Below are 25,146 nucleotides of genomic sequence, written 5' to 3'. Positions count from 1 at the left end.
GGTGTCTTGGAGTGAGTGTCACTTTCTCTAAGGGGTGAGTGCCAGGAAAGCCGGCCAGGCAGAGAGGTGCCAGAACACGTTTTTATTCTTGACTGTCGCCCCCGAGGAAGCAAGAATACAGAAGCTAAGTCGCCCCCTGTGAAGGGAAAAACCAACAGTGAGACAGCACCTCTGGCAGGCTCAGCACCAACGCCACAGTCCCAGCGTCTGGGCTGCAGTTAGGTCGTGAGGACCAGGCGACCGTCCTGCAGGAGCCACACTGGCAGTTCTTCTGGCTTCTCCCCGTCTCTCTCGAAAGGAGAGGCTGGGCGGCTTGTTCCCCTTTGGTCCAGAGGCCTGACCCCATCGAGCATCCTCAGGCCGGAGCAGCTGTCCCGCGGCCAGAAGGGAGCCGCGCGGTCTCCTCCGGCTGTGTAACTGGGCCTGGGTGGGAGGGTCAGCGCCCCAGCCCTTCTGGGGGCCCACCCTCCTCCCCGAACCCACCAGCGGCAATGTAAATGGGGGTGCTCCTCCTGGGCACAGGGCCTGACACTCAGAGGCGAAGGAAAGTTAGAGGTTAAAGCGCTAGAGGGAAAGAGTTTGTAGGTTGTCGGTGGGGCGGCCCCCAGGGATTAGTAAATGGCGAGGATGGTGAGCACCAGTACAGATGGATCAGCTGGTGGAAACCAGGCTTAGTTACAGGGTGCCCCGCAGGATGGGATGGGAGGGAGCGCGATGGGGTGGGGCAGGGCTGGGGTCGGGCGGGCCCCCCCCAGCTCCGAGTTACAGCTTCCCACCAGGTGGTCTCCAGGGCGGTTTTGAACTTCCTTGGTCTTTCCCCCCAGGTTTGGGGACGTTCTGTATCAGTTGCCCACAATTTTGTTTCCGAAGCTGGGGCTTGGTGCCTGAGGCCTGGGGAACGTGCGCGGTGGCCCGCGTGGCTGCCTGGGGCTCACTCACTTGCTGCAGCGCTTTGCGGGGCAGCTTTTCCGAGTGGGCGACCCACTCTTTCATCAGGTCTAGGATGATGGGGATGAGACTGACCACACCTCCATAGTGGTTCCGGGCCTCGTCACAGCTGAGGTGGTTCACCACGTCGTGGGGGTATCTGCAGGGCAGCGGGAAGGGCTAGGTGAGTCCTGCTCCGGGCACTGGTGTGCCGGGCAGGGTTTTTTCCTGAGGCTGCCCCCACTGCACAACCCTTGGGGAGGTTTTAGAGCTGTGCATCCGCCAGGCCAAGCTCTCCATGCCAGGCATGGTGGTAGCTCAGCAGGTTTGGGGCCTCAGAGCCCCCAGGGGTCCCGGTGTGAAGGGTGGGAGCAGAGATCCCTTGGCCTGTGGTTGGCAGAGAGCTGGACAGGGGCTGAGGAAACCTGCTGTCATCGCCCCAGGCACGCCGCGTACCCTTTGACTCTGCTCACCCTTACACCTAAACAGCTTGCTCCGGAATCTGGTGCTCCATGCTGTGGATTGATCCCCCAGGGCTCAGAATGAGGGAACCCAGTAGCTAACGCCCGTGGGATCAGGCTCCTGATGTCCCTCTTTGTGGGCTCACAACTGCTCCGTGAGCCCTGCTTCTGGCCCAGTGCTGCCTCCAGCCAGAGGTCTCGGCCTCAGAGCCCCTCATTTTCAGTAAATGATTTGTCAGGTCAGAGTCACTCGGGTGAACCAAGGGGCCTAGGATTTTCCAGCTGGGGACCTCTGGACAGTAGCCCCAGGACTCACTTCATCCAGGTCTGGTCCTCTCCCATCCCCGCCTCAGCCCCTCCCACATGTACGTGTGGAGACCCCTGACGGGACCAGGAGGGTCTTACTTGGCTTGCAGGCTGCTCAGGTCATTGCTTTGGCTCACGAGGGTCTTGCATTTCTCGAGGAGGTTGTTGGTGACGGGGGTGCCAGCGTGCAGGGCCTCGAAGTGCTGGCAGAGCTTGCTGAGCTCCGAGCAGATGTCCAGGAACATGAGCAGGATGCGCCGGTCTGTGGAGTTGCTGCAGTGGTGCTCCATGTAGCTCTGCACCTGCACGGGCCCGCCGGGCGTGAGTGCCCAGGGCCCCCGAGCACCCGCCCTGGTCCTCCCGCCCTCCTGGGTCTACAGGCCTATAGACTGCGAATGTCGTGAAGTGTCCTGGGCCCCATGCAGAAGGCTCCGCGGGCCCCGTCTCGCTCAGCCCTCGCTCGAATGCCACCTTCCAGGTCCCCTTTTTCAGTCCTCATTTTACAGATGAATATAAGGCTCAGAGAGGTGAAATACCTGCTCAGGTACCACTGCAGTGGTGAAGCTGAGTCACCCTAGCTCCAGGGCTCTGAGCCCAGACCTCTCACCAGACCCAGGCAGCTGAGCCAACACCTGAAGTACAGGGGGCTGGTCCCTGACTCTTGATGCTGAGGTCCCACCCACTTTGAGAATTGCTGGGCTGGGCCACTCAGTCCACGGAGCAAACTAGAGTCTGTTGCAGTCTTATTGTCCTACGTTTCCAGGGGCAGAGAAAGGAGGGACAAGTCAGTAAGTAGAGCTGGGAAAACAGTGGCCCGTATGAGGAAAGAAATGTAGCCTCCGCCTCATGCCACAGACAAAGTCAACTCCAGGAGAATGGAGAACTTGATTACTAAAAACAGGGACTTCCCTGGTGGTCCAGTGGCTAAGACCCTGCTCCCAGTGCAGAAGGCCCGGGTTCCATCCCTGGTCAGGGACCTAGACCCACATGCTGCAACTAAGTTCACATGCTGCAACTAAGACCCACGTAAATAAATGGAGCCAAGTAAAAATCAATATAAAAAATACTACAACTAAAGCTTCTATGTGAATGTGTTTTAGTGGGAGGGAAGTTTTTCATCACCAACTCGATGGACATGAGTTTGAGCAGGCTCTGGGAGTTGGTGATGGACAGGGAGGCCTGGCGTGCTGCAGTCCATGGGGTCGCAAAGAGTCGGACACGACTGAGTGAACTGAACTGAACTGAAGTTTTTCTTAAGCCACAAAAGAGGCTAAGGACAGTGATGCAGCTGATCTAATTTCAACTCATTTCCCTGGAGACCCTAGGGGCCTTTCCAGCTCAGGACATCCCACATCTGGACATCCAGTCAGTCTGGGTCTGAGATCCACGTGGGCACAGGAGGAGGGGACTCCGGTCTGGGCAGGATTAACTGACGCATTCCATGTGGTCCTACCCTCAGTGATCTGCTGGAAGGGGGTGTTTCCCACCTCCTCCAGCTCCCAGAAAATCGTAAGTCTAAACCTAGGTTTTCCTGCCGCTCCCAGCTGCCTTCTTGTCACCAGGGGATGTCTTTCCCCAATGATCTCAAGTGGTCCTTCCCAAGGACAACAGCTTTGTGTAGGGGAAGAGGCTTTTGACACCCACAGTCTCTGCCTACACACCACGCACACCTGCCCCAGTATCCAGGGTAGGGACGAGCCTGCACTGTGGCGTAACTACAACAGAGCGGTGTTACTGGGCTACCTGGGGACACTACATGCAGGGTGCAGGGCAGGCGGTCACCTTCCGATACCCTGGGCCAGGAAGGGCAGGGGCAGGGTTGAGAGTCAACACAGGTGGGGCCGTTATTCACCAAAAGCATTCTTGAACCTAAAGGCAAGAAGGAGCACGCTGGGGTCACAAAGCCCTGATGGCGATTCTGAGCAGAGGCGGGGCATCTCAGGTGCTCCTTCCTGATACTAAACACCTGTCCATGCCCGTGGAAGGCTGAGCCTTTGAGGGACGGGCTGACAAGGATGCAGCCAGTTTACTTTCAAACAGTTCAGAGGGAGGAGGGCGTGCATCAGTTCAGTTCAGTTGCTCAGTCGTGTCCGACTCTGCGACCCCATGAATCGCAGCATGCCAGGCCTCCCTGTCCATCACTAACTCCCGGAGTTCACTCAGACTCATGTCCATCGAGTCCGTGATGCCATCCAGCCATCTCATCCTCTGTCATCCCCTTCTCCTGCCTCCAGTCCCTCCCAGCATCAGTCTTTTCCAATGAGTCAACTCTTCGCATGAGGTGGCCAAAGACCTGGAGTTTCAGCTTTAGCATCATTCCTTCCAAAGAAATCCCAGGGCTGATCTCCTTTAGAATGGACTGGCTGGATCTCCTTGCAGTCCAAGGGACTCTCAAGAGTCTTCTCCAACACCACAGTTCAAAAGCGTCAATTCTTCAGCACTCAGCCTTATTCACAATCCAACTCTCACATCCATATATGACCACTGGAAAAACCATAGCCTTGACTAGACGGACCTTAGTCGGCAAAGTAGTGTCTCTGCTTTTGAATATGCTCTCTAGGTTGGTCATAACTTTTCTTCCAAGGAGTAAGTGTCTTTTAATTTCATGGCTGCAGTCACCATCTGCAATGATTTTGGAGGCCCCCAAAACAAAGTCAGCCACTGTTTCCCCATCTATTTGCCATGAAGTGATGGGACCAAATGCCATGATCTTCGTTTTCTGAATGTTGAGCTTTAAGCCAACTTTTTCACTCTCCTCTTTCACTTTCATCAAGAGGCTTTTTAGTTCCTCTTCACTTTCTGCCATAAGGGTGATGGCATCTGCATATCTGAGGTTATTGATATTTCTCCCAGCAATCTTGATTCCAGCTTGTGCTGCTTCTAGCCCAGCGTTTCTCATGATGCACTCTGCACAGAAGTTAAATAAGCAGGGTGACAATATACAGCCTTGACGTACTCCTTTTCCTATCTGAAACCAGTCTGTTGCTCCATGTCCAGTTCTAACTGTTGCTTCCTGACCTGCATACAGATTTCTCAAGAGGCAGGTCAGGTGGTCTGGTATTCCCATCTCTTTCAGAATTGTCCGCAGTTTATTGTGATCCACACAGTCAAAGGCTTTGGCATAGTCAATGAAGCAGAAATAGATGTTTTTCTGGAACTCTCTTGCCTTTTCCATGATCCAGCGGATGTTGGCAATTTGATCTCTGGTTCCTCTACCTTTTCTAAAACCAGCTTGAACATCTGGAAGGTCACGGTTCATGTATTGCTGAAGCCTGGCTTGGAGAATTTTGAGCATTACTTTACTAGCATGTGAGATGAGTGCAATTGTGCGGTAGTTTGAGCATTCTTTGGCATTGCCTTTTTTGGGGATTGGAATGAAAACTGACCTTTTCCAGTCCTGTGGCCACTGCTGAGTCTTCCAAATTTGCTGGCATATTGAGTGCAGCACTTTCACAGCATCATCTTTCAGAATTTGAAATAGCTCCACTGGTATTCTATCACCTCCACTAGCTTTGTTCGTTGTGATGCTTTCTAAGGCCCACTTGACTTCACATTCCAGGATGTCTGGCTCTAGATGAGTGATCACACCATCATGATTATCTGGGTCATGAAGATCTTTTTGTACGATTCTTCTGTGTATTCTTGCCACCTCTTCTTAATATCTTCTGCTTCTGTTAGGTCCGTACCATTTCTGTCCTTTATCAAGCCCATCTTTGCATGAAATGTTCCCTTGGTATCTCTAATTTTCTTGAAGAGATCTCTAGTCTTTCCCATTCTGTTCTTTCTCTCTATTTCTTTGCATTGATTGCTGAGGAAGGCTTTCTTATCTCTTCTTGCTATTCTTTGGAACTCTGCATTCAGATGCTTATATCTTTCCTTTTCTCCTTTGCTTTTTGCCTCTCTTCTTTTCACAGCTATTTGTAAGGCCTCCCCAGACATCCATTTTGCTTTTTTGCATTTCTTTTCCATGGGGATGGTCTTGATCCCTGTCTCCTGTACAATGTCACGAACCTCATTCCATAGTTCATCAGGCACTCCATCTATCAGATCTAGGCCCTTCAATCTATTCCTCATTTCCACTGTAGAATCATAAGGGATTTGATTTAGGTCATACCTGAATGGTCTAGCGGTTTTCCCTACTTTCTTCAATTTGAGTCTGAATTTGGCAATAAGGAGTTCATGATCTGAGCCACAGTCAGCTCCCGGTCTTGTTTTGGTTGACTGTATAGAGCTTCTCCATCTTTGGCTGCAAAGAATATAATCAGTCTGATTTCATTGTTGACCATCTGGTGATGTCCATATGCAGAGTCTTCTCTTGTGTTGTTGGAAGAGGGTGTTTGCTATGACCAGTGCATTTTCTTGGCAAAACTCTATTAGTCTTTGCCCTGCTTCATTCCACATTCCAAGGCCAAATTTGCCTGTTACTCCAGGTGTTTCTTGACTTCCTACTTTTGCATTCCAGTCCCCTATCCTGAAAAGGACATCTTTTTTGGGTGTTAGTTCTAAAATGTCTTGTAGGTCTTCATAGAACCATTCAACTTCAGCTTCTTCAGCGTTACTGGTTGGGGCATAGACTTGGATTACTGTGATATTGAATGGTTTGCCTTGGAGACGAACAGAGATCAGTGTGTCGTTTTTGAGATTGCATCTAAGTACTGCATTTCGGACTCTCAGTGCTTGGATGCAATCTCAAAAACGACACAATGATCTCTGTTCGTTTCCAAGGCAAACCATTCATTATATCTACTACTGCAGGGTGTGCATAAACGTGGCTAAATAGTAAACAAACTGGCGTATCTGGGTGAAGGTTATATGGGTATTTTTCTGCAGGTTTTTAAAATTTCGAGTTAAACTGGAAGAAATTTTCACAAAAATTAAAAAGTGGTTTTTTTTTTTTTTTTTGAGGATACTGCCAGGCCAGGGTTGTTCTCTGTGGCCCCGTGTGCTTCTCCTAAGCAGTTCTGAGCCTGGTCCCCACTCCCTAGCAGGTGGCATCTCTTCAGTGGGAGAGAGACCCATCTAGAGCTGTGCTTCTCAGGCACCTGGCTCCCTGGAAGGCTGCTTCAGTCTTGAGGCCTCCACGTTTGGCAGGGCAAACTTGGGCGGCAGCTCACACAAAGAGGAGACTCCAGTTAAATGAAATCACTTGCAAATGTGACTTGGCAGTGTGTGCTTGGCGGGTCACAGTTTCTCAACCCCAGGGGGATCCAGTGGCTGGGACCATGTACATCTATCTGTTCACCACATATCCCTGTTTTGAGCCCCAGGGCCTGGGATGAAGGGCGCTGCCAGATGCTGGGGGTGTGGGCTTGCAGATGAGCTCATGAAGTCTGCCAGCAGCCCTGGGGGGTACGTGCGGCTCTTTGTACATTTTTAGTTGAAACCAGCCGGAGGTCACAGAGGTGGCATGTGGCAAAGCCAGGACTTAAACCCTGGCCCGGCGGCGTCTCCAGCCTCCGCTTTCAGCCACTTTCTCACGTAGTTGTTGAGGGAATGAGTGCCTGGCTTGTTCCACAGTTAGGATCTGAGACCTGACCTGCACCCACAACGCTGGCCCTCTCTGGGCCTTGGTTTCCCCAACTTTTCCAGCAAGGGGTCAAGGCCTGGCCCCGCCTGCCCGCGAGTGCCTACCTGTCCGATGCTGGAGATGGGCCGGATCTTGTCGTGGGCATTCTCCCTGCAGTGTTCCAGGGCCCCAATGAAGGTGAATTGCTGCTGCTGGAAGATCTTGTACTTCTGCTCCACGCTCCGCAGGGACTCCTTCACCTCATTCATCATTCTACGTGCTCACCGGGGCACGGAGGAAGCTGTGCAGAGGAAGAGGAGAGTCCTGAGGTCCCAGGGCGCTGAGCAGCTTCCCACAGCCCTGGGAGCGGACACAGTCTTCATCCCCATGTTGCAGAGAGGGAGGCGAGGCCCTGGGAGGCTGTGCACCTGCCCAAGAACCTGGCCAGCTGTCAGCGACACAACCAGGCTTGACTCAAACCCGGCCCAAGCCCCATTACCCTCCAGGGACACGGTCTTTGCTGCAAACAAGACTTCCTTGCCTTTACTGTAGACAAGAGTTTACACAGGGCCTCAGTTTCTCCAGATTGTGGGTGTCTAACACACACACCCCCACACCCACACCCACACACACACACCACACACACCCACACACACCCACACCCACACACCCCCCCACACACACACACACCGGGACACAGTCCAACCCTTAGTTTCTCCAGATTGTGGGTGTCTATCACACACACACACACACACACCGGGATACAGCCCAACCCTTAGTTTCTCCAGATTGTGGGTGTTTATCTCACACACACACACTCTGGGACACAGTCCAGGCGTCAGTTTCTCCAGAAGACTGTGGGTGTCTACCACACACACACATACTCACACTCACACACACTCACTCACTCTGGGACTCACTCTGGGACACAGTATGGCCTCAGTTTCTCCAGATTGTGGGTATCTATCACACACATACACATGGCCTCCCGTGGGTCACAGCGTGTAAAATCTATTTCATCAGCTGGGACCCAACTGCTTTAAAACATTTGCCTCTCTGCAGTTGGTAGGAAAGTCTAGGGATTGTTTTCCAGCTAAGCAGGAGGAGGTCGGCACTGGGACCCTCTCGACTTGTCTGAGGAGGTGCAGTTACCGGCTCTGGGCTTGGAGCAGGAGCCCTGAGCTCAGGTTTGCCAGTCCCCAGGGCAGGCCTGGCACTTTGAGCACATGCCCAGTGCCCGGGGTCGCAGGTTTATGGAATGTTAGGGCTGGAAGGCACCTCAGAAGGTCAACTCCCCTTAACTTCCAGGGGAAGCTGAGGCCCCAGGTCTCACAGCACGCTTGTGCCTGAGACACCCTAGGTCCTGGGTTTCCTGAGGTCTCACCACCAGCATCCTCAAAGGTGCCACAGCTGCTCTCCCTGCACCGTGAGGCCCCGGCACACGTGGAGCCCAGGCTCGGCTGCACAGAGACAAGGCCCCAGCGAGACGCTGCAAGTGGAAGAGGCCAGAACGTGGGTGGCGGGGTGCCAAGGAAGGGAAGGATGCATTCCAAGCGAGCTACCAGGTCCCAGGTAGGGAGGAGGCTTGCTTTCTGCTGGGCTCCCCTCAGCATCCTGAGCACAGCAGGATGGCAATGAGGAAGTCTGTGGTGAGGAGATGGCATCGGGGATGCGAGGACAGCAGACCATCAGGTGGCCTCCACAACACGGCAGGAGGGGTGAATCCCCGAGCTGGGGAGGGCAGGGGACAGGAGGCCGGGGAGCTGCTGCTGTCCTGGGCTGGGAGCTAAACGCAGCCCTGTTGCCACTGTAAAGGGGCCGCGCCAGGAAGGGGCCCGACCGTTGTGCCCCTCCAGCCAGGGTAGCAGCCCTGCAGACATCATGGGACCCTCTTGGCAGCACCGTCCTGGGCCAGCCCTGGGAGCTAGAGCCCGTGTTTGCCAGCAGGACAGCGCAGTGCCACTGGGGTCAGGCCTGACCCAGGGCCATGCTGGGTGGGGCCTCCTTCCACTCAACTTTCTCCCGGTTCTGGTTCTGCTGAAGCTAACCCTAACCCAAGCCAGGCAGGGAGTGGGGTTGGGGGTTGCCGCGGGGGCCATGGTTGGACACCTGTCATAGCCAGCCAAGGCCCACCCCCCCACCAGCCCTACCTGCAGGCGGGAATGACGGTCAAGCTGGCTGCAGTGGTTTTCTGTTGCCTCCCCATGGAGGCAGGCCTACCAGGACCTGGCCTAGGGCGAGGAGGGTGAGGCACATACCTGGGTGCAAAAGGTAAGGGGGTGCCAGGAACTCAGCAATCAAGATAGGTAAAAGCAAGCATGACGTGTGCCCCTCACACAAAAAGCCGCAGGGGCTGCTGACGGCTCGGCCTCCTCGGGGAGGAAGTTCTGAAAAGAAGGCAGGCTTTGGAGAGGAGGGTGGGCAGGCACGCAAGCAGAGGTTGTGGGGTCCTGGGCAGAGAGTGAAGGCTGTGGGCAGGGCGAGGCTGAGGCCCCACGTGAGGGCAGAGCTGTGAGGGCATCCATGGAAGCTTCTAGCACAGGAGGTGCGGAGCACCTAAGGCGGTCATTCATTCATGTTGGAGCGCCTGCCAGGGGTCAGACACCTGCAGGGTGCTGGACTGGGCACACAGCGTTCAGCCAAACAGACAAGACTCCTAACCTGGAGGGACGTCAGGAGTGGGAGGCAGACAGTGAGTGAATGGATTAAGGAGCAAAGAAAGTGAGGGGGACGGGTGGGGGTGGCCAGAAGGGCTACGTGGCCTGCAGGAGGGGCACGTGCAGGAGGCAGGCAGGTGCAGGGGAGGCCGAACTGGAGCCGAGCTTCAGCCTTCACCGAGATCCCAGGTGGCTCGCCCCAGTCCTCCTAGTAACAGCCGGCTACTCAGTGAGGCTCTAGGTAAACCCTGGACATGCCTCATCTCAGATGCTCGCCACAGCCCCTTGAATGAGGTACTACAGTTATTCCCACAGGACAGACAACAGAGCTGAGGTCTGGCAGCTGGTGAGCAAACCCAGATGTCCCACTCACTTCTGCCCGATTTCACTGAGCCTGAGATCTTTACTTGGTTACCTCCCCTCTTGCCCTCACCTCAGTGAGGGTCCACTGAGAGAAACACACCGGATACCAGATTGACTGAGGCTGGAGGTGGGTGGGTGGGTGGGTGAGGTGTGGATATCAAGGGCCTACACTACCCAGACCCAATGCCTCGCTTCCACTTGTGTGAGACTGTTCCGTTTCCCCATCACAAAGCAACGAGGACTAGAATTCAGTGTACCCCGCTCTCTGCTGCCCTCCTGGGCTTGCCAAGTTCTTCAGGGATACAGCCCTACCTCGGCTGGTGGCCCCAAGAGCCCCTGAGAGCAAAACCGACTTGGTTCTTGATCCTATTGACTTGTGACATGCGCACCAGGAATGTCGTGCAGGGAGCTGTAACAAGCTATCCAAGGTGACTGTCCCTTGAACAAGAGTCACCGCAGTCAAATTAGTCTAGATGAAAGGCAGGGGATGCAGGCGCTTCTCGATCTGGGGGAGGAGGAAGGAAAAAGTGATTACCCACTAGATTTTCAGCTTTAATTGATTTGTATTTTTCCAGGCTGTTAAAGAAGATTAAACCATGGTATGAAAATTGCCTAGGGCTTAAAATAAATGAGGAGAAAGGCAAGTCACTTCAGAAATGTCCAGGAAGCAAGCTAAACCTCCCCACTGCAAATTGCAGGCCTGGTGGTTGTGTTCTTTGTTCAGAGGGAGGCTGCTTCCTTCTCTTCCCCAGCTGTCTCTGCAGTTGGATTTGACTTGACAAGCTTACCAAGGTGTGCATGCTTTGAGGAGGCAGTTCTGAGGGGAGAGCCCTTTTCCCTTGGAGGCTGTGTCTCTGGGCTGGTGGCTGCTGGAAAGGTTTTGGCTAGGAGTCAGGAAACTGAGTTCCAGGCTGGCTCTTTGTTGTTGTTGTTGTTCATTTGCTCAGTTATGTCTGACTCTGTGACCCCACGGACTGCAGCATATCAGGCTTCCATGTCCTTCACTATCTCCTGGAGTTTGCTCAAACTCACGTCCACTGAATTGATAACACCATCCAACCATCAATCCTCTGTCACCCCTTCTCTGCCTTCAATCTTCCCCAGCATTAGGGTCTTTTCCAGTGAGTTGGCTCTTCGCATCAGGTGGCCAAAATATTGGAGCTTCAGCATCAGTCCTTCCAGTGAATATGCATTAGAAGGCTGGCTCTACCTTGGATTTATGAGTGACCTTGGCCTAGAATTTTCCCCTTTCAGGGCCTCAGTTCAGTCGCTCAGTCGTGTCCGACTCTTTGGAACCTCATGGACCACAGCATACCAGGCTTCCCTCTTCATCACCAACTCCCAGAGTTTACCCAAACTCATGTCCATCGAGTTGGCAATGCCATCCAACCATGTTATCCTCTGTCATCCCCTTCTCCTCCTGCCCTCAATCTTTCCCAGCATCAGGGTCTTTTCAAATGAGTCAGCTCTTCGCATCAGGTGGCCAAAGTATTGGAGTTTCAACTTCAACATCAGTCCTTCCAATGAACACCCAGGACTGATCTCCTTTAGAATTGACTGGTTGGATCTTGCAGTCCAAGGGACTTTCAAGAGTCTTTTCCAACACCACAGTTCAAAAGCATCCATTCTTCGGCACTCAGCTTTCTTTATAGTCCAACTCACATCCATACATGACTACTGGAAAAACCATAGCCTTGACTAGATAGATCTTTGTTGGCAAAGGAACGTCTCTGTTTTTTAATATGCTGTCTAAGTTAATCATAACTTTCCTTCTAAGGAGTAAGCATCTTTTAATATCATGGCTGCAGTCGCCATCTGCAGTGATTTTGGAGCCCAGAAAAAATGAAGTCAGCCACTGTTTCCCCATTTATTTGCCATGAAGTGATGGGACCGGATGCCATGATCTTAGTTTTCTGAATGTTGAGCTAAAGCTCAACTTCTTCTCTCTCCTCTTTCACTTTCATCAAGAGGCTCTTGATGCCATGATCTTAGTTTTTGGAATGTTGAGCTAAAGCCAACTTCTCTCTCCTCTTTCACTTTCATCAAAAGGCTCTTTAGTTCTTCACTTTCTGTCATAAGGGTGGTGTCATCTGCATATCCGAGATTATTGATATTTCTCCCTGCAATCTTGATTCCAGCTTATGCTTCATCCAGCCCAGTGCTTCTCATGATGTACTCGGCATAGAAGTTACATAAACAGGGTGACAATATACAGCCTTGACATACTCCTTTTCCTATTTGGAACCAGTCTGTTGTTCCATGTCCAGTTCTAACTGTTGCTTCCTGACCTGCATGCAGATTTCTCAAGAGCCTCAGTTTATTCATTTGTAAAATGAGGGAGTTTGAATTAGAAGCTCCTCAAGGGCTCTTATGATTCATTCTAATGCTCCGTGATTGACAACTGATGAGGAAAGAGACCCAGAGAGGGGAAATGGCTCAGCCAACAACTTTGCACCATTCTGAGCCTCCAATTTCTCATCTGTAAAATGGAACAAAGGTACCTGTTTCTCAGGGTTGGTGCAAAGATTCAGTGAGATAATATCTCTAAGAGTAGCAGCTATGCATTGCGCATTCACTACACATCAGTTACTAATACTTCTGATACATTAGCTCATGGAATCTTCCATAATCCCCACTCCATAGGGGAGGGGAAGTGAGGCCCAGGGCAGGCTGGCACCGTTAGTTGAGAGTGGAGTCAGGATTTGAACTCTGCGCAGTCTGCATTGACTATGCTATACTCCCTCTCCATAATGTTCACAGACCCCATAGTTTTGTCGAGAGTAAAGCTCAAAAACGGGCAGCTCCTCCTGAGAAGAGCAACTGGACAAGAGCTACAGCTTCCATTTCAGTGCCGTGGCCGCTACCAGGCGTTCCATCCCCCGCCCCCCATCCCCCACCCGGGATGAACCTCCTTCCCCCCATCGCGTCTCACACCATCGGTCTCGGGTCAGCGGCAGCAGCCCCCTTCCATTCTCCAGCACCACCCCCCTCGCCCCCCAGTTTCCAAATCAGGGCTTGGGTGGCCCTCCCCAGGCCTGCTTTAACCTTGGTTGTCCTAGAGCGGCCTTCACTCAATGGAGCGCCCTGAAGCCGGAGAGTCTCCGCAGGTGTCTGGGGCCCGGGAGGGGCGGGGAGGCCCTTCCCGGGGCTTGTGAGGAGGGGTGGGTGGGGTGGGAGAGCAGGGGTGAGAAGGGGCGGGGCCGCGGGCCTGATTGTTACCGCCGCTGCCACAGCAATCGGGTCACGTGGCAGTCCCGCCCACGCCGCCGGAGCTGCCCGCTGGGCCGGGGGTCGAGGCACACACCAGTCCGTCCTTTTTCAAACACCCTGCCCCACATCGCCGGGAGTTGGTGATGGACAGGGAAGCCCTGTCGTGCTGCAGCCCATGGGGGTCGCAAAGAGTCGGACACGACCGAGCGCCTGAACTGAACGGCCTCACATCTACCCCCGCGTCTTTCTTTTAAAGGCAGGGAAACTGAGGCCCAGTGAGCGGAGCTGGGGTGGCTCAAGCAGCACCGAACGCCTGGGCCGGGGCGCCTTGGCGGAAACAGAAGTAGGATCCGCCTCCCGCCTCTCCCGGGCCGACGTGTCCTCGGGGTACTGTAGGGTGTCTCAGCACAGGAGGGGGCCCTCTGAGCCAGGAGGCCGCAGCAGGAGGAGACCTGGGGTTCCCCGCTGAGGCGCGCAGATTCGGGGGGCGAGGCCAGAGCTGGAAAGCACTTGCTTCATGCGGCTGAGGAGACCCGGCGCCAGCCTTGCCCCAGGGACGGGGGCGGGGGCGGGGGCGGGAGCGAAGCGTGCTGGTGATGCAGCGGCGTGGCGCCCCTGGCAACGGCGGTCCCCAGGGAGCGTCACGTGCTGATGACGCAGAGGCCCTAGCGACGGCTGTCCCCAGGGAGTGGCGCCTGCTGATGACGCGGGGCCCTAGCGACAGCGGTCCCCAGGGAGCGGCCGCGCTGCGAAGCAGCATGGACGCGACCACCGCCCCTCACCGCATTCCCCCGCAAATGCCCCAGTATGGGGAGGCGAACCACGTCTTCGAGTTGATGCAGGTGATCCGGGCAGCCCTGACCCATCGCGACACCAGGCGGTGGCCGGGGACCATCTTGGCGGCGGTCCGGCTGCGCGCTGGCGACCCTACATCTGGGAGGGGTCACGTCTGTTAGCCACGAGGCCGCCCGACTTGGGGTGTCCGACACGACTGTGTCATCGTACCCCCAAGGAAGCTCTCGACCGAAAGATGCTCCTTGACCCTACTCGGCTGGCCCTGGAGGGAGGAAAAGGGGGTAGGCCATCCCGGCCGTGACTGGACCCTTGCTCCGACCCAGTCAGGTCGATGACCTGGAAGAGGTTCCTTCCTTTTTCTCAGTTCCCCTGTTTGTGAAACGCCAGGTTGCAAGAGGTGGTTTCCAAGGGACTTATCGGGTGCTGACCATTCCCAGGCTGGCTGCGGTGTTGTGTCTGAGCTGGGGAGTGTCTGAGTTGAAGGTGGCCTCTCCATCCTCTGAGAAAGACCGCCTCCTGGGACAGCGGCCGTGTGGTGTGGATAGCAGCTTTTCCCACCCGGCCCTTTCTCCTCAGAACCAAGAGTTCAGGGAAGCTTCTAAGCCCTCACCCTGAGTTCCCGACCTGACTGACCCACTGCCTGTGTGAACTGAGGCAAAGCCACGCCCTAGCCTGTTCTCCAGGTTTCTCTTCTGCATCTTAGGGTGGTGGTTTAGTCGCTAAGTTGTATCCGATTCTTGCGACCACATGGACTGTAGCCCGCCAGGGTCCTCTCTCCATGGGATTTTCCAGGCAAGAATACTGAAGTGGATTGCCATTTCCTTCTCCAGGGGATCTTCCCCAGCCAGGCATCCTGGAGAAGTGAAAGCTTTCAGGAACTGGACTGGAGGATCTCTCAGCCACTCAGAGGTTCGGAGGGCCAGAGGGAAGCTGGAGCATTTGTCTGCTCCTCCGGGTAGACCCCTCCCCATCCCCAGAGGCACCTCCTCAGTGAATGCCTGTGGCTATTTGAGCGTCTGACAGCTCAGAGCAGAGCTCAGAGTAAGAAAGCCGCGTCTCTATCTTTCCTGCGGACATAGGCTTCCTTTGGAAAGTGTTCACTGATAGAGGGCGCACGAGAGATTTCTAAAGCCGAGTGGCCGATCTGAGTAGAGGAGATGGCTAGCTGAGTCCTAAGTCCTCAGTGGTGTGGCGGGCAGGACACGGACAAGTCCTGGGGGCACCCTAGTCTGCTCTTAGGGAATCTGGTGTCTCTCATAGCAATTGTTGGAAGGGGTAGCCTGAGGAAGCTTTTAGTCCATTATTTCCAGTCCTTAGTCATTTCTGTGCTCCCTACATGGTTTTTCATCATTTTCATTTTTTAGCATTTTTATTTTAAAATGATTTTGGACCCACCGGAAGTTACGCAAGTAGCGCAGAATTCTAGTGTATCCTTCCGCCAGCTTCCCCAGGTAATAACATCTAACGTAAGGGTAGTTCATTGTCAAAACCAGGAAACTGACATGGGCACAATACTATTAACTAGACTACAGACCTTATTTGAATTTCATCCATTTTTACGAGCACTGTGTTTTTTTTTTTTTTTTTTTTGTATGAGTCTACGAAATCTGGGGCTTCTCAGGTGGAAATGGCAACCCACTCCAGTATTCTTGCCTGGAAAATCCCATGGACGGAGGAGCCTGGTAGGTCACAGTCCATGGGGTCGCAGAGTCAGACACGACTGAGTGACTTCACTCACTCACTCACTCAGGTGGCTCAGTGGTAGAGAATCCACCAGGAGCCACAGGAGATGCAGGTTCAATCCGTGGGTGGGGAAGATCCTCTGGAGAAGGAAATAGCAACCCTCTCCAGTATCCTTGCCTGGAAAATTCCATGGACAGAGGAGCCTGGCGGGCTACAGTCCATGGAGTTGCAAAGACTCCGCTGCAGCTGAGTCAGTGAGCATGAGCACGCGCACACGCCACACACTGAAATTTTACCACAGGTATAGATCATGTAACCAACAATATTTCCATCTTAATGTCATCATTTCTTTAAACCAGCCCACTCAAAAAAATTAACTTATTTTACCTCATCCTAAGGTTTGATGTACTGATTTTTCTAATACACATTAGATATGCAGCTGTGTAAAAGTGGATTTTAGAATATTCATCTGTGAGCTATCTAGAATCATCTCACACGGTCTCACCAGCACCACAGCACCATGGATCGTGTCCAGCTGTGTCTTAATAGGTGTGGAAGCTGAGGCCCGGAGAGGGGAAGGGACTGTGGGATGCGGAGCGGGGCTGGGCCTTCTCGCCGTTCAGTGCTGTTCCTGCTGCTCCGTTCTCCGTCTGCCCGAAAAAGGCTGCAGCCCCTGCCTGCCTGTCCCTAAGGCAGAAGGCTGCTCCTTCGTGCACTGGCACTGCTCTCAGCTACCTGGTTCATTTCTGTGCCTTTTGTTCTAGAACCATGGAAGCTGCTTTACTTTAGAATTAAATGGCCAGACAGTCTCTTTAGATACCTGGCTAGTACATACCCTGTCTCACACTGGACAGACGCAGGTAGCAGCAGTGGCCACGTCACCCAGCACACGCTCTGTGTGGGGCCCCTTCTGTGGTTGTGCTGGGCACTGAGATGTGGGTGAGGCAATAAAGGGGATGCGTGCTGGCTAGAGGAGCGTGCTGCAGGATTGACCTAGTGAGCATCATGGGGAAAAGTGTTTGATGCTGAGGGAGCAGCATCTGCAAGGGCTCTGAGGGGTGGATGGGTGCCCCGCAGGAGAAGGGTGGAGAGAAGGCTGGTCTGGGGGGGCCACAAAGGAGCTGAGGGCAAGGGCCCCAGGACTACTTGCTCTGAGTCAAGGGCGCTTCCCTCCAGCTCTGCCTCCTTCCAGGTGCCCCCACCCCCAGCAAAACCCATGTGGCCCGTCCCTCACACCTCTGCTCCCAGGGACCGAGGCAGACACCCACTAGGGTGGGAGGCAGGGAAGAGATCATGCCCCATAACTGGTATCCATAGCGATGCCAGGTTGCTTGGCCACAGGAGCCAGGGGCCTTGGGTGCCCATGCAGGCGTCAACCCCCTGAGTGTCTGCCCTGTGCCCACAGAACATGCTGGAGCAGCTCCTGATCCACCAGCCCGAGGACCCCATCCCGTTCATGATTGATCACTTGCAACGAGACAACGATTATGGTGAGCACCAGAGTGGGCCTCCCCCTTCCCCTGTTCCCAGCTGTCCCTTCCCTCTGCCTCCTGGGAACCACTCTGCCCTTCCTGTGCCTACAAGGGAGGTCAGAGCAGGGATGGGGACAGGTTTTGACCACTTGGGAGGTGGTTAATTGAAAAAAATGCCGTCATTTCTTCTGGAGCACAACTCATACAAATGCTCTTGCCAAGTGATTAAAATGGAAACCTCCAAATGGCCCACGGAATCAATTATTAATGCTTTGGCACGCCCCAGCTGATGTCGCCTGTTGGGTTTAAGCTCTGTGATCACTCCACTTGTCAGGTGTAAGTGTGGCTTCTGGTCTACCCAGACAGGCCGCGCTCGGCTCTTCCTGATGGTCTTGTTACGGGTTCCTGTTAATGAGTTCCAGAGCTCCCCCAAACCTTGCCCGAGTGAATGCAGGCCAGCCAGACCCAAGGCAGGCACTCGGGACAGGGAGGAGGGAGAGGAGGCGCTCTGTCCTGCGGTCAGTTTGCCGAGTGGAGGCGCATGAGCCGAGGAGTGCGGCTGTCCCTCATGAGCTGTCAGGGAGGTCGGTGTCCCGGAGCTTTGATGTTTCTTTCACTGGAGCATTAGCCGCTTTGAAGGCGCTCCCGGTGCAGCAGTGAACCGAGTGGTGCAGCTGAGAGGGACAGAGGCCTGAGATGCCCGGGGCGGGGGCAGAGGCCTCACATGAGAAAGGAAGCGAGGTCGTTTTTAAAAAATGGTGAGAGAGAGGAGACTCGGAGCCCACGGGTTCCCAGGCATGCCTGGCCTCTTCTGGGGGCCCGCCCTCAGGTCCTGGGCGGGCCCAGCCTGTGGGAATGAGGTGCTGTTTCAGAGGCCCGAGCCCGGCAGCGTGATGTGGCCTGGAGCACCCCACACTCCTTTCCCGAGCCTCCAGGGAGGCAGAATCGCACGTCTACACTGGGTGTGAGCTGCCAAGGTGCCCCAGGTGGAGACCGAGCCGGGGTGGCGGGGCTGGGGGTTGATCTGCTCTGCCCTACGGGGACTCTTCTAAGGGGCCTCGGTCGTCTGGTTGGTGTGGGAGGGAGGGCAGCTCCGCTGCTCTGTGGGGGTGAGAAGCCCCCTTGCTTCCTGGTGGTCATGCTGCAGACCCCCACTCGCTGCCCCCGCCTCACCAAGTGGCCTCTGTTGTCTGGAGGAAGGTGTTCCTGCAGCCTTACCCCCCCATCACGCCCCCATGTCGTTTGGAGCTGGAGTTGCTAAGCTCTGTTACCAAGGGATGCAGGGGGCACTTCTGCCCATGTTCCCCTCTCATGCCGTCCCCCACCCAATCAATAAAGCAAAGCACAGTCAAAAGAAAGTAAAAGTTAAAGGCCAAATAAAGCCTCAGTTTCCTCTGTAAAACGGGCATGTCTGGTCGCTGAGATGGAGGCGGCCAAGCCCCAGCCTGGTCCCTAGTGGTGTCAGTGGAAGGGACACCGAGGCCTGGAGGTTCCCACTGGACTTCAGGTGATGCCGGGCAAGTATCTGCTTGCGTGAAGCCCGGTGAGAGTTTTCCGGACTAAAACCGTACTTGAGAAAAGAACGCTTTGCACTCTGCGTTGGAGGGTGTATGTAATGGTCTGGTTGCGGCGGTACTTCCTACTTCCGGCTTGAAGAGTTCTGTTCAGGCACGTGTGTGCCGCGCTGTGTGTGCCCCTGCCGCCAAGCTCACAGCTTCACCAGTCTCCCCGCCAGAACTTCAAGAGCCTGACATCCAAGGTACCACTCGTCTTTACGCTTCCGTCTTGCTCCTCTCTGTGCCGTTACGACTTTCAGCGTCGAACTGACTTCTTCACCAGAATGAAATCCAGACATCACCTTCCTGTTTTAGCCACGATGCAGTTGTCGTCAGCTGGGTGCTCATCTCGGGCGCCGGCCGTCCCGTGCCCTGGGCCACCCCTCCCCACCTCCTCAGCATCCCTTCCATTTATCCGCAGGCTGCCCTCGGCAGAGCCCTTCCTCCTTTCTCCATGTGACACTGCTCTGTCCCTCTCCAGTGGCGTGGAGAATTCAGACCCTCTTCATTCAGCTAGAGCTGGGGGTGGGGGCTTCTGACTGTCCTCCCCCATGCCTGGAGCCTTAGGCTTTGGGCCCAGACACTGTCTCAGGGAGTCGAGTCATTGGATCCCAGGAACCGCAGGTTGGAGGAGTCAACTTGTTCCCACAGCCCTCCAACCCCACTCCCCCACCTTGGGCTGGCAGCTCAGAGGGACGCGGGCACATCTTTGCCCTTTGGCTCAAGTTCCACTGCTTAAGTGAAGAGAGAGCATCTCTGGTGTCCCTCCCACGCCCAGGCCTCCACCTCCAGGTGAAGCAAAGATGCGGGAGAAGGAGGGGAGGACGAGGAAGATGGGAGAGGACCACGCTTCTGGGATTTCTCTAGAAGAAGGAAAGCCGGAAAGAGTTGCACCCACCCTCGTGGTTCTAAAAGAGGGCGGGGGCCTGGAGAGGCCCCCTGGTGTCCAGTGAGCATCCTGTGGCCCTGAGTTAGTGGGTCAGTTGGTCTTGCCTTCTCCCAGCCGTACAGTGGTCCGTGTCACCTGCAGCCAGGCACTCAGCCCCCTGCCTCCTCGGCCTGCGTGTTGGGTGGGTGGGGGTTCCCTGTGATGCGTGGCGACATGGCCAGTGGCCAGTGTAGAGGGACAGAAGCCTCTGGGCTCCTGGCGCTGAGTGTGCACGTGAGGGGATGGGGGAGCCGTTGACACAGGGCTGGCAGCCCCTTCGCTGCGAGAAAAGCAGATTTAGTACAAAGTGAGCATTTACAGTAGCCCTGGGCAATATTAAAGCAGGCAATGGTGTATATAATGGTGTGTTTCGTTTTTTATCAAACGTTTGTCCAAGAAAGCTGTGTATTAGAGCTCCAATACCTAAGGGTTTTCTTGTGAATTTTAAATCATGCTCCTAGTTAAACCTCAAAAGGCTCTGTGGATGGAAAGGTTTTTTGATTTCCTTTGAAGTGGGTTGAAGAAGTTGATTACTCTTGGCAGTCAAGCAGCCTTTTATGACACTGTTTATAAATAATTACTCATGAGCAGGGCTGGAGTTTCAAGGTGTTAGATTTTAAGAAACTGAAATTAATCACATAAATGTGTGCAAGAAATTAGGTGGAGAGAAAGGCAGTGTGAATGTTCCCCTTTTAAAGTATTTTCAGAGATGTGTACAATTTGGGTGCCACTTACAGGAGCCCGGAAGGCGGGCTGGGGTTGAGGGGGGCCTTCCCCAGCAACTGTGGAGCCTCGTAACTTTGTCAAAACGAGCGTATGACTTGGGAGTCCGTTTGTTCCTGAAACGCTGTTGTGAAGGTGCAGTCCCCCTTTCTCCTTGGTCCCTCGGACCCTGAGCCTTGTTGGGTCCTGCCCAAGTTCTCGGGTGCTATGGCGGAGGCTGGGGGTTAGAGCCCTGGAGGGGCAGCAGGGTGGCGGGCACAAAGGCCAGACCCACAGCCCACCGCTCCCTTCCTCTGGCTCTGGCAAGTGGGCGTTCTCCCCGTGGTCTGAGCAAGCTCTTTGCTCTAACACGCCAGGCCCACCACCCTTGACCCCCCATCCTTGCTGCCCTAACGCTGTGCCTCCCCTCAGCCTCCCCTGGTACCCCAGTTCCAATCTGCCCTGATCAGGTGTTCCCAAAGCCACCTCATTTCCAGACTCACCCACCTTCCGCTGCTTCTCTCCTCTGGTTGGGGCACCCGGGAAGGCCTTGGCCGGGTTCCAAGGCCAGAGAGAGGCTGGGCCATACAGCTCCCTCCTGGCTCCCAGCCCCGCAGCTGAACATCCCTTGCCTGCCCTGGGCCTGCGTCCTGAGCTTCACTGCCCCATGGCCAGGAGGTGCTCTCCCTGGCGGCCTGTAGAGCCCACAGTGGCTGTGGCCGGGTGGTGGCAGGGCAGCCCCTGTGGGCCCTGTGTGTGAATGGCATTCTGGGCTCAGGCTACTGGGCCAGGTGTCCAGGGCAGCAGGGCTGTCCCCCTGTACCCCTCGGTGACCGCCCTTGGGGCCTGGCTCCTGTGGGTGGCCCTGGGCCTGGCTCCTGCCTGGGCAGGATTCTCTGAGCCATGCTGGGCTGTGAATAAACCCGCCTCTACGCGACTCAGCCCCGTCCACGTCCCGCGGCTTGTACCCAAGAGTGCCGACTGGCAGAAGGTGCCTTTGCAAAGAGGTGGGAATGGTGGTGACAAAGGTGACCAGACACTCAGCGGCCACAGGAGGACAGCCAAGGACAGGCCATCAGAGGCCCTGCGGTGTGCTTGGTTACTCGCGGTTCTAGCTGCTGGGGCAGAAGGTGAGACGTGGTCCCTGCAGCCGAGACACCCTCTCCACTGCTCAGCAGGTGGACGGGACTTAGCATGACAGCAGCACCCTTCAGTCAGGAGAATCCCGGGGGAGGAACCCAGTGGGGCTGGGGGCTGAATGGAGGGAGGTGAGGACACCCCTGTCGGGGAGGTGACAGGTGACAGGTAGGAAGATGGGAAGAGCGTCATCAGAACGAGAAGTCCAAGATGAAGGGACAGGCTTGCCCAGGGCTTCTGAGTGACCTGGATCCCCAGTGAAGGTAGCTCTTAGGGTGCCCAGGGCACATCCCAGCTCCTGCAGAGGTTAGGCCCCTCAACAGGGGTCCACGGGTACTTAAGGAGGCACAAGGCCCCCCATGGCCAGAAGAACCCTGGCAGCTGTGGAGGGCGGGAGGCCCACCAGCCGAGTGTGGCTTGGAGGGGAGGGGGTGTGCAGGGGTTTGCTGGGCTGGAGCACGGCTGTGTGTCCTACAGCAGGCACCCTCCTGTCCTTCATCCCTGATCACATCGCCCGCCCAGGATCCAGGCTCGCAAAGAGCAGGTTACCTACATTTCACACTGTGGGGCCAATGGACCAGGTTTAGAAATGAGGGCCGCGACAGTGTTTGTTCTAAAGCCATCAGCTGGGTACACGCGGGAATCCAGCAGCAGCGGTGTGTGCAGCCTCATTCGTGGTCCTCTGAGAGACTGCTCCCTTGCAGAGACTGGGCAGAGGCCCTGCTCCCTCCTAGGTCTGCGCCGAAGCAATCACCTCGCCCACCTGGTGTGGCTTCCATGCTCTTCCCAGCAGACTCACCCCTGTACAAGTTTGGAGGAGGTGCTCAATGAGTGTTTGTGGAGTGAATCGGTGAATTACCTTGAACTTGCCCTCAACATTTCCCCTGAAAATGAGAAAGGGCTGTGGAGTTGGGGCAAAAGTCTCTTCAAACCCAAGCAGCCTGGCTGGGTACTGGTGTGCTGATCATGAGTTCACGGGCCACACGGACCCTCCAGTTCCTTCTCCGTGTCCACTCTCAAACTATGAGGTCTCTGCATGGATGTGGCTCCTTCTCAGAGGCCTGGCAGGAACGGGCCCCATGGGTTGTTGTGCACCCCTGTTCACCTGTCCCTGGGGGTGGGACGGGGCCAGGCCGACAGGCGGAGCCAGAGGCCGGCTTCCGCCCTCCTTCCTCCCAGGTGCTGATGCTTCTTGCTCCCCACAGTTGGGGGATGGGTGACATCATCAGTGTGGCACCCGGGGGGAACCAGCTTGGAGTCCACACACCACATCTTGTTGCCCTTGTTTTGACCCAAGTGCACACCTTCCAGCCCTCTTCTTTAGATGCTGGGTTTTTTTCCTTCTTTTCCAATGGCCAGTACCTGCTCCCTAGTCCATGAGTGTCTTCAGGGCTTCTGCAGGGGCCAGGAACCTTCCAGAGCCAGGAGTGCCACAGTGAAGCCCGTGGTATCCATTTGCATAGAAATATCCATATTTGAAAACAAAGCCTTTCCTATCTGGGGTTTTATAAATCTGGCTGATACATTCCAGGCTTTTCCCTATTATTTCCTTCTGTAACATGATGGGGAATACAACTTGCTAAATAAAAAGGCATAAATATTAAAAAAAAAAAAACACCTTTGAAAGTCGATTTACATAAAATACAGCTTTATTTGAGAGCGTGTCCCTGAGACAAAGTCCCTGTTTAAAATGCTTTATGGTGTTTGAAATCCCAATTGTTCTGGATATTTATTAGTTCGGCAAACAAGTTACCGTGTCCACGTCCCCTTGGAGACAGAAGAATAAACCATCTCAGTGATCACTTATCTCTCTAAACACAGGATACGTTCTATGGTGGGAGCGTCTCAGAACTGCTGGGTTACAAACGACCACATCACTCCCAGAAAATGAAATCTGGGGAGGATAGAAATAAATATACCCAGAGCTCTGCAGACACGAGAGGGTTTTTGTTTTTGTTTTTTGTCATACTGAACAGTGACATTCAAATCTCTTCATTCCACAGTGCCGAAGATTGTAATATTAGGCCCACCTGCCTCGGGGAAAACAACCATAGTAAGTGTATCATATTAACTGTGGTAATATGGTAATATCTCATTTATCCTGCAAAGCTGGACTGAGGCTGCACCTCGGTGACTTTTCAACATAACTGAGACTTTTTTCATCTCTTCTCTCTTCTGCTTCCTAACTTATTTTCTCATTACAAGAGGCAGCATGTGTTTGTAGTAGAAAACCTAGAAAATACAAAAGACAGAAACCAATTTCCCCAATCACACAGTGATGAGCATTCACTGAACACGTGAGATATGCCTGCCAGGGTATTCTCATGGCTACGTGTCCACCATCCTGGCACACCCTTCGTTCCACCCTTAGGATTCGTTTCCAGAAGGAGAAGGGCTGGGTCAAACAGCACAGACTTCTGGTATAGAACCTTTGGGGTCACCAGTAAAATTTTAATCGTGCAGTGTGTCAACCAATCAGAAAAGCAGAGAAACGGCGCCAGAGAGACTCATGTACCCAATTCCCGGATTTTACAGGGACTTGTCATTTTGCCACATTTGCATGGTTTTCTCCCCATTTCAAAGACAGTCGAGCTTTCAAGACACAGCCGATGCCTCATCCCACTTCGCTTCTCCCTTTCTGTCTCTCCCTCGTGGGAGACAGCCTCTGTCCTGAAGCTGAAACTTCGTTCCCTGTACAGTTTTAATCTTTCACCTCCTTTCTTAAGTGCCAAAAAACACCTTCAAATTATAATCATCTGAAATGGAACTCTTTCTTGTTCTTTAAAAAAGCCTGGTTAATGAACATCAGGTAACCATAAGTTAATGATAAATAACAAAGTCCTGCTCTACAGGACAAGGAACTATATTCAATGTCTTGAAATAACCTGAAATGGAAAAGGGGCTTCCCTGGTGGCTCAGACAGTAAAGAATCTGCTTGCAATCCTGGAGACCCAGGTTTGCCGACTTAATGGATGTGAGTTTGAGCAAACTCCGGAGAGAGTGCAGGACAGGGAAGCCTGGCATGCTGCAGTCTGTGAGAGGCACAGAGAGCCAGACACGACTTAGCAACTGAGCGACAATAACGGCCAAGACTCTTACGCATATCTGAGTCAATTCGCTATACACCAGAAATGAACACAACATTGTAAGTCAACTGTATACTTCAATGAAAAAAACAAAACATCGGTAGACTCTGGAAGACTATGTCATCACTGTCAGCACTCCTCCTGGGCCCACAGGCTGTTTCTCTGACCGGCTGGCACCTTGTTCTATTCTGAAAAGGAATCAAGATGGCTGTTCTTACATAAAGCCACATGCAGCTACCCTGCTTTTGGAGTGAGATTCGCCAGCTCTTCAGTTAATCTGTCATCTGTCTTGTCTGTCCATCCATTCATCCATCTGTCTATCTCTCTATAGTTTCTCTACTTGGTTCCTCAGGACCA

At 54.1% G+C, this 25,146-nt stretch overlaps 2 protein-coding genes across 5 annotated transcripts in view; one reads left to right on the top strand and one right to left on the bottom strand.

Annotated features, from left to right (window-relative positions):
* Nucleotides 68-14,052, bottom strand: SPACA9 (sperm acrosome associated 9). Its single transcript, XM_018056046.1, has 4 exons — nt 13,266-14,052; nt 7,326-7,501; nt 1,794-1,996; nt 68-1,087 (listed from the first exon to the last, which is right to left on the bottom strand). The coding sequence occupies exons 2-4, from the start codon at nt 7,470-7,472 to the stop codon at nt 763-765; spliced, it is 675 nt and encodes a 224-aa protein (XP_017911535.1). The 5' UTR covers nt 7,473-7,501; nt 13,266-14,052; the 3' UTR covers nt 68-762.
* Nucleotides 14,122-25,146, top strand: part of AK8 (adenylate kinase 8) — a 134,248-nt gene continuing 123,223 nt past the window's right edge. For 2 of the 4 annotated variants that reach the window (XM_018056042.1, XM_018056041.1), the window contains exons 1-3: nt 14,122-14,272; nt 17,314-17,398; nt 23,707-23,756. In XM_018056042.1, coding sequence (XP_017911531.1) covers nt 14,132-14,272; nt 17,314-17,398; nt 23,707-23,756 — 276 coding nt within the window. In that variant the 5' untranslated portion in view covers nt 14,122-14,131. The other 2 variants (XM_018056043.1, XM_018056044.1) reach the window with 2 other exon arrangements.

Source organism: Capra hircus, chromosome 11 (genome assembly GCF_001704415.2).
Source record: "Capra hircus breed San Clemente chromosome 11, ASM170441v1, whole genome shotgun sequence".
Lineage (NCBI taxonomy): Eukaryota > Metazoa > Chordata > Mammalia > Artiodactyla > Bovidae > Capra > Capra hircus.
Note: the sequence above shows the minus strand (reverse complement) of the source record. Positions and strands in the feature narration are given on the sequence as shown.

What these genes read in the sequence shown, in the direction of transcription:
- SPACA9 (XM_018056046.1), bottom strand. Translation starts at nt 7,472, where the DNA reads ATGATGAATGAGGTGAAGGAGTCCCTGCGGAGCGTGGAGCAGAAGTAC. An exon ending in CCATCTCCAGCATCGGACAG is followed by an intron (nt 1,997 to 7,325) that starts GTAGGCACTCGC and finishes GGGCCCGTGCAG; the next exon opens with GTGCAGAGCTACATGGAGCA. An exon ending in CTGAGCAGCCTGCAAGCCAA is followed by an intron (nt 1,088 to 1,793) that starts GTAAGACCCTCC and finishes GCTGCCCTGCAG; the next exon opens with ATACCCCCACGACGTGGTGA.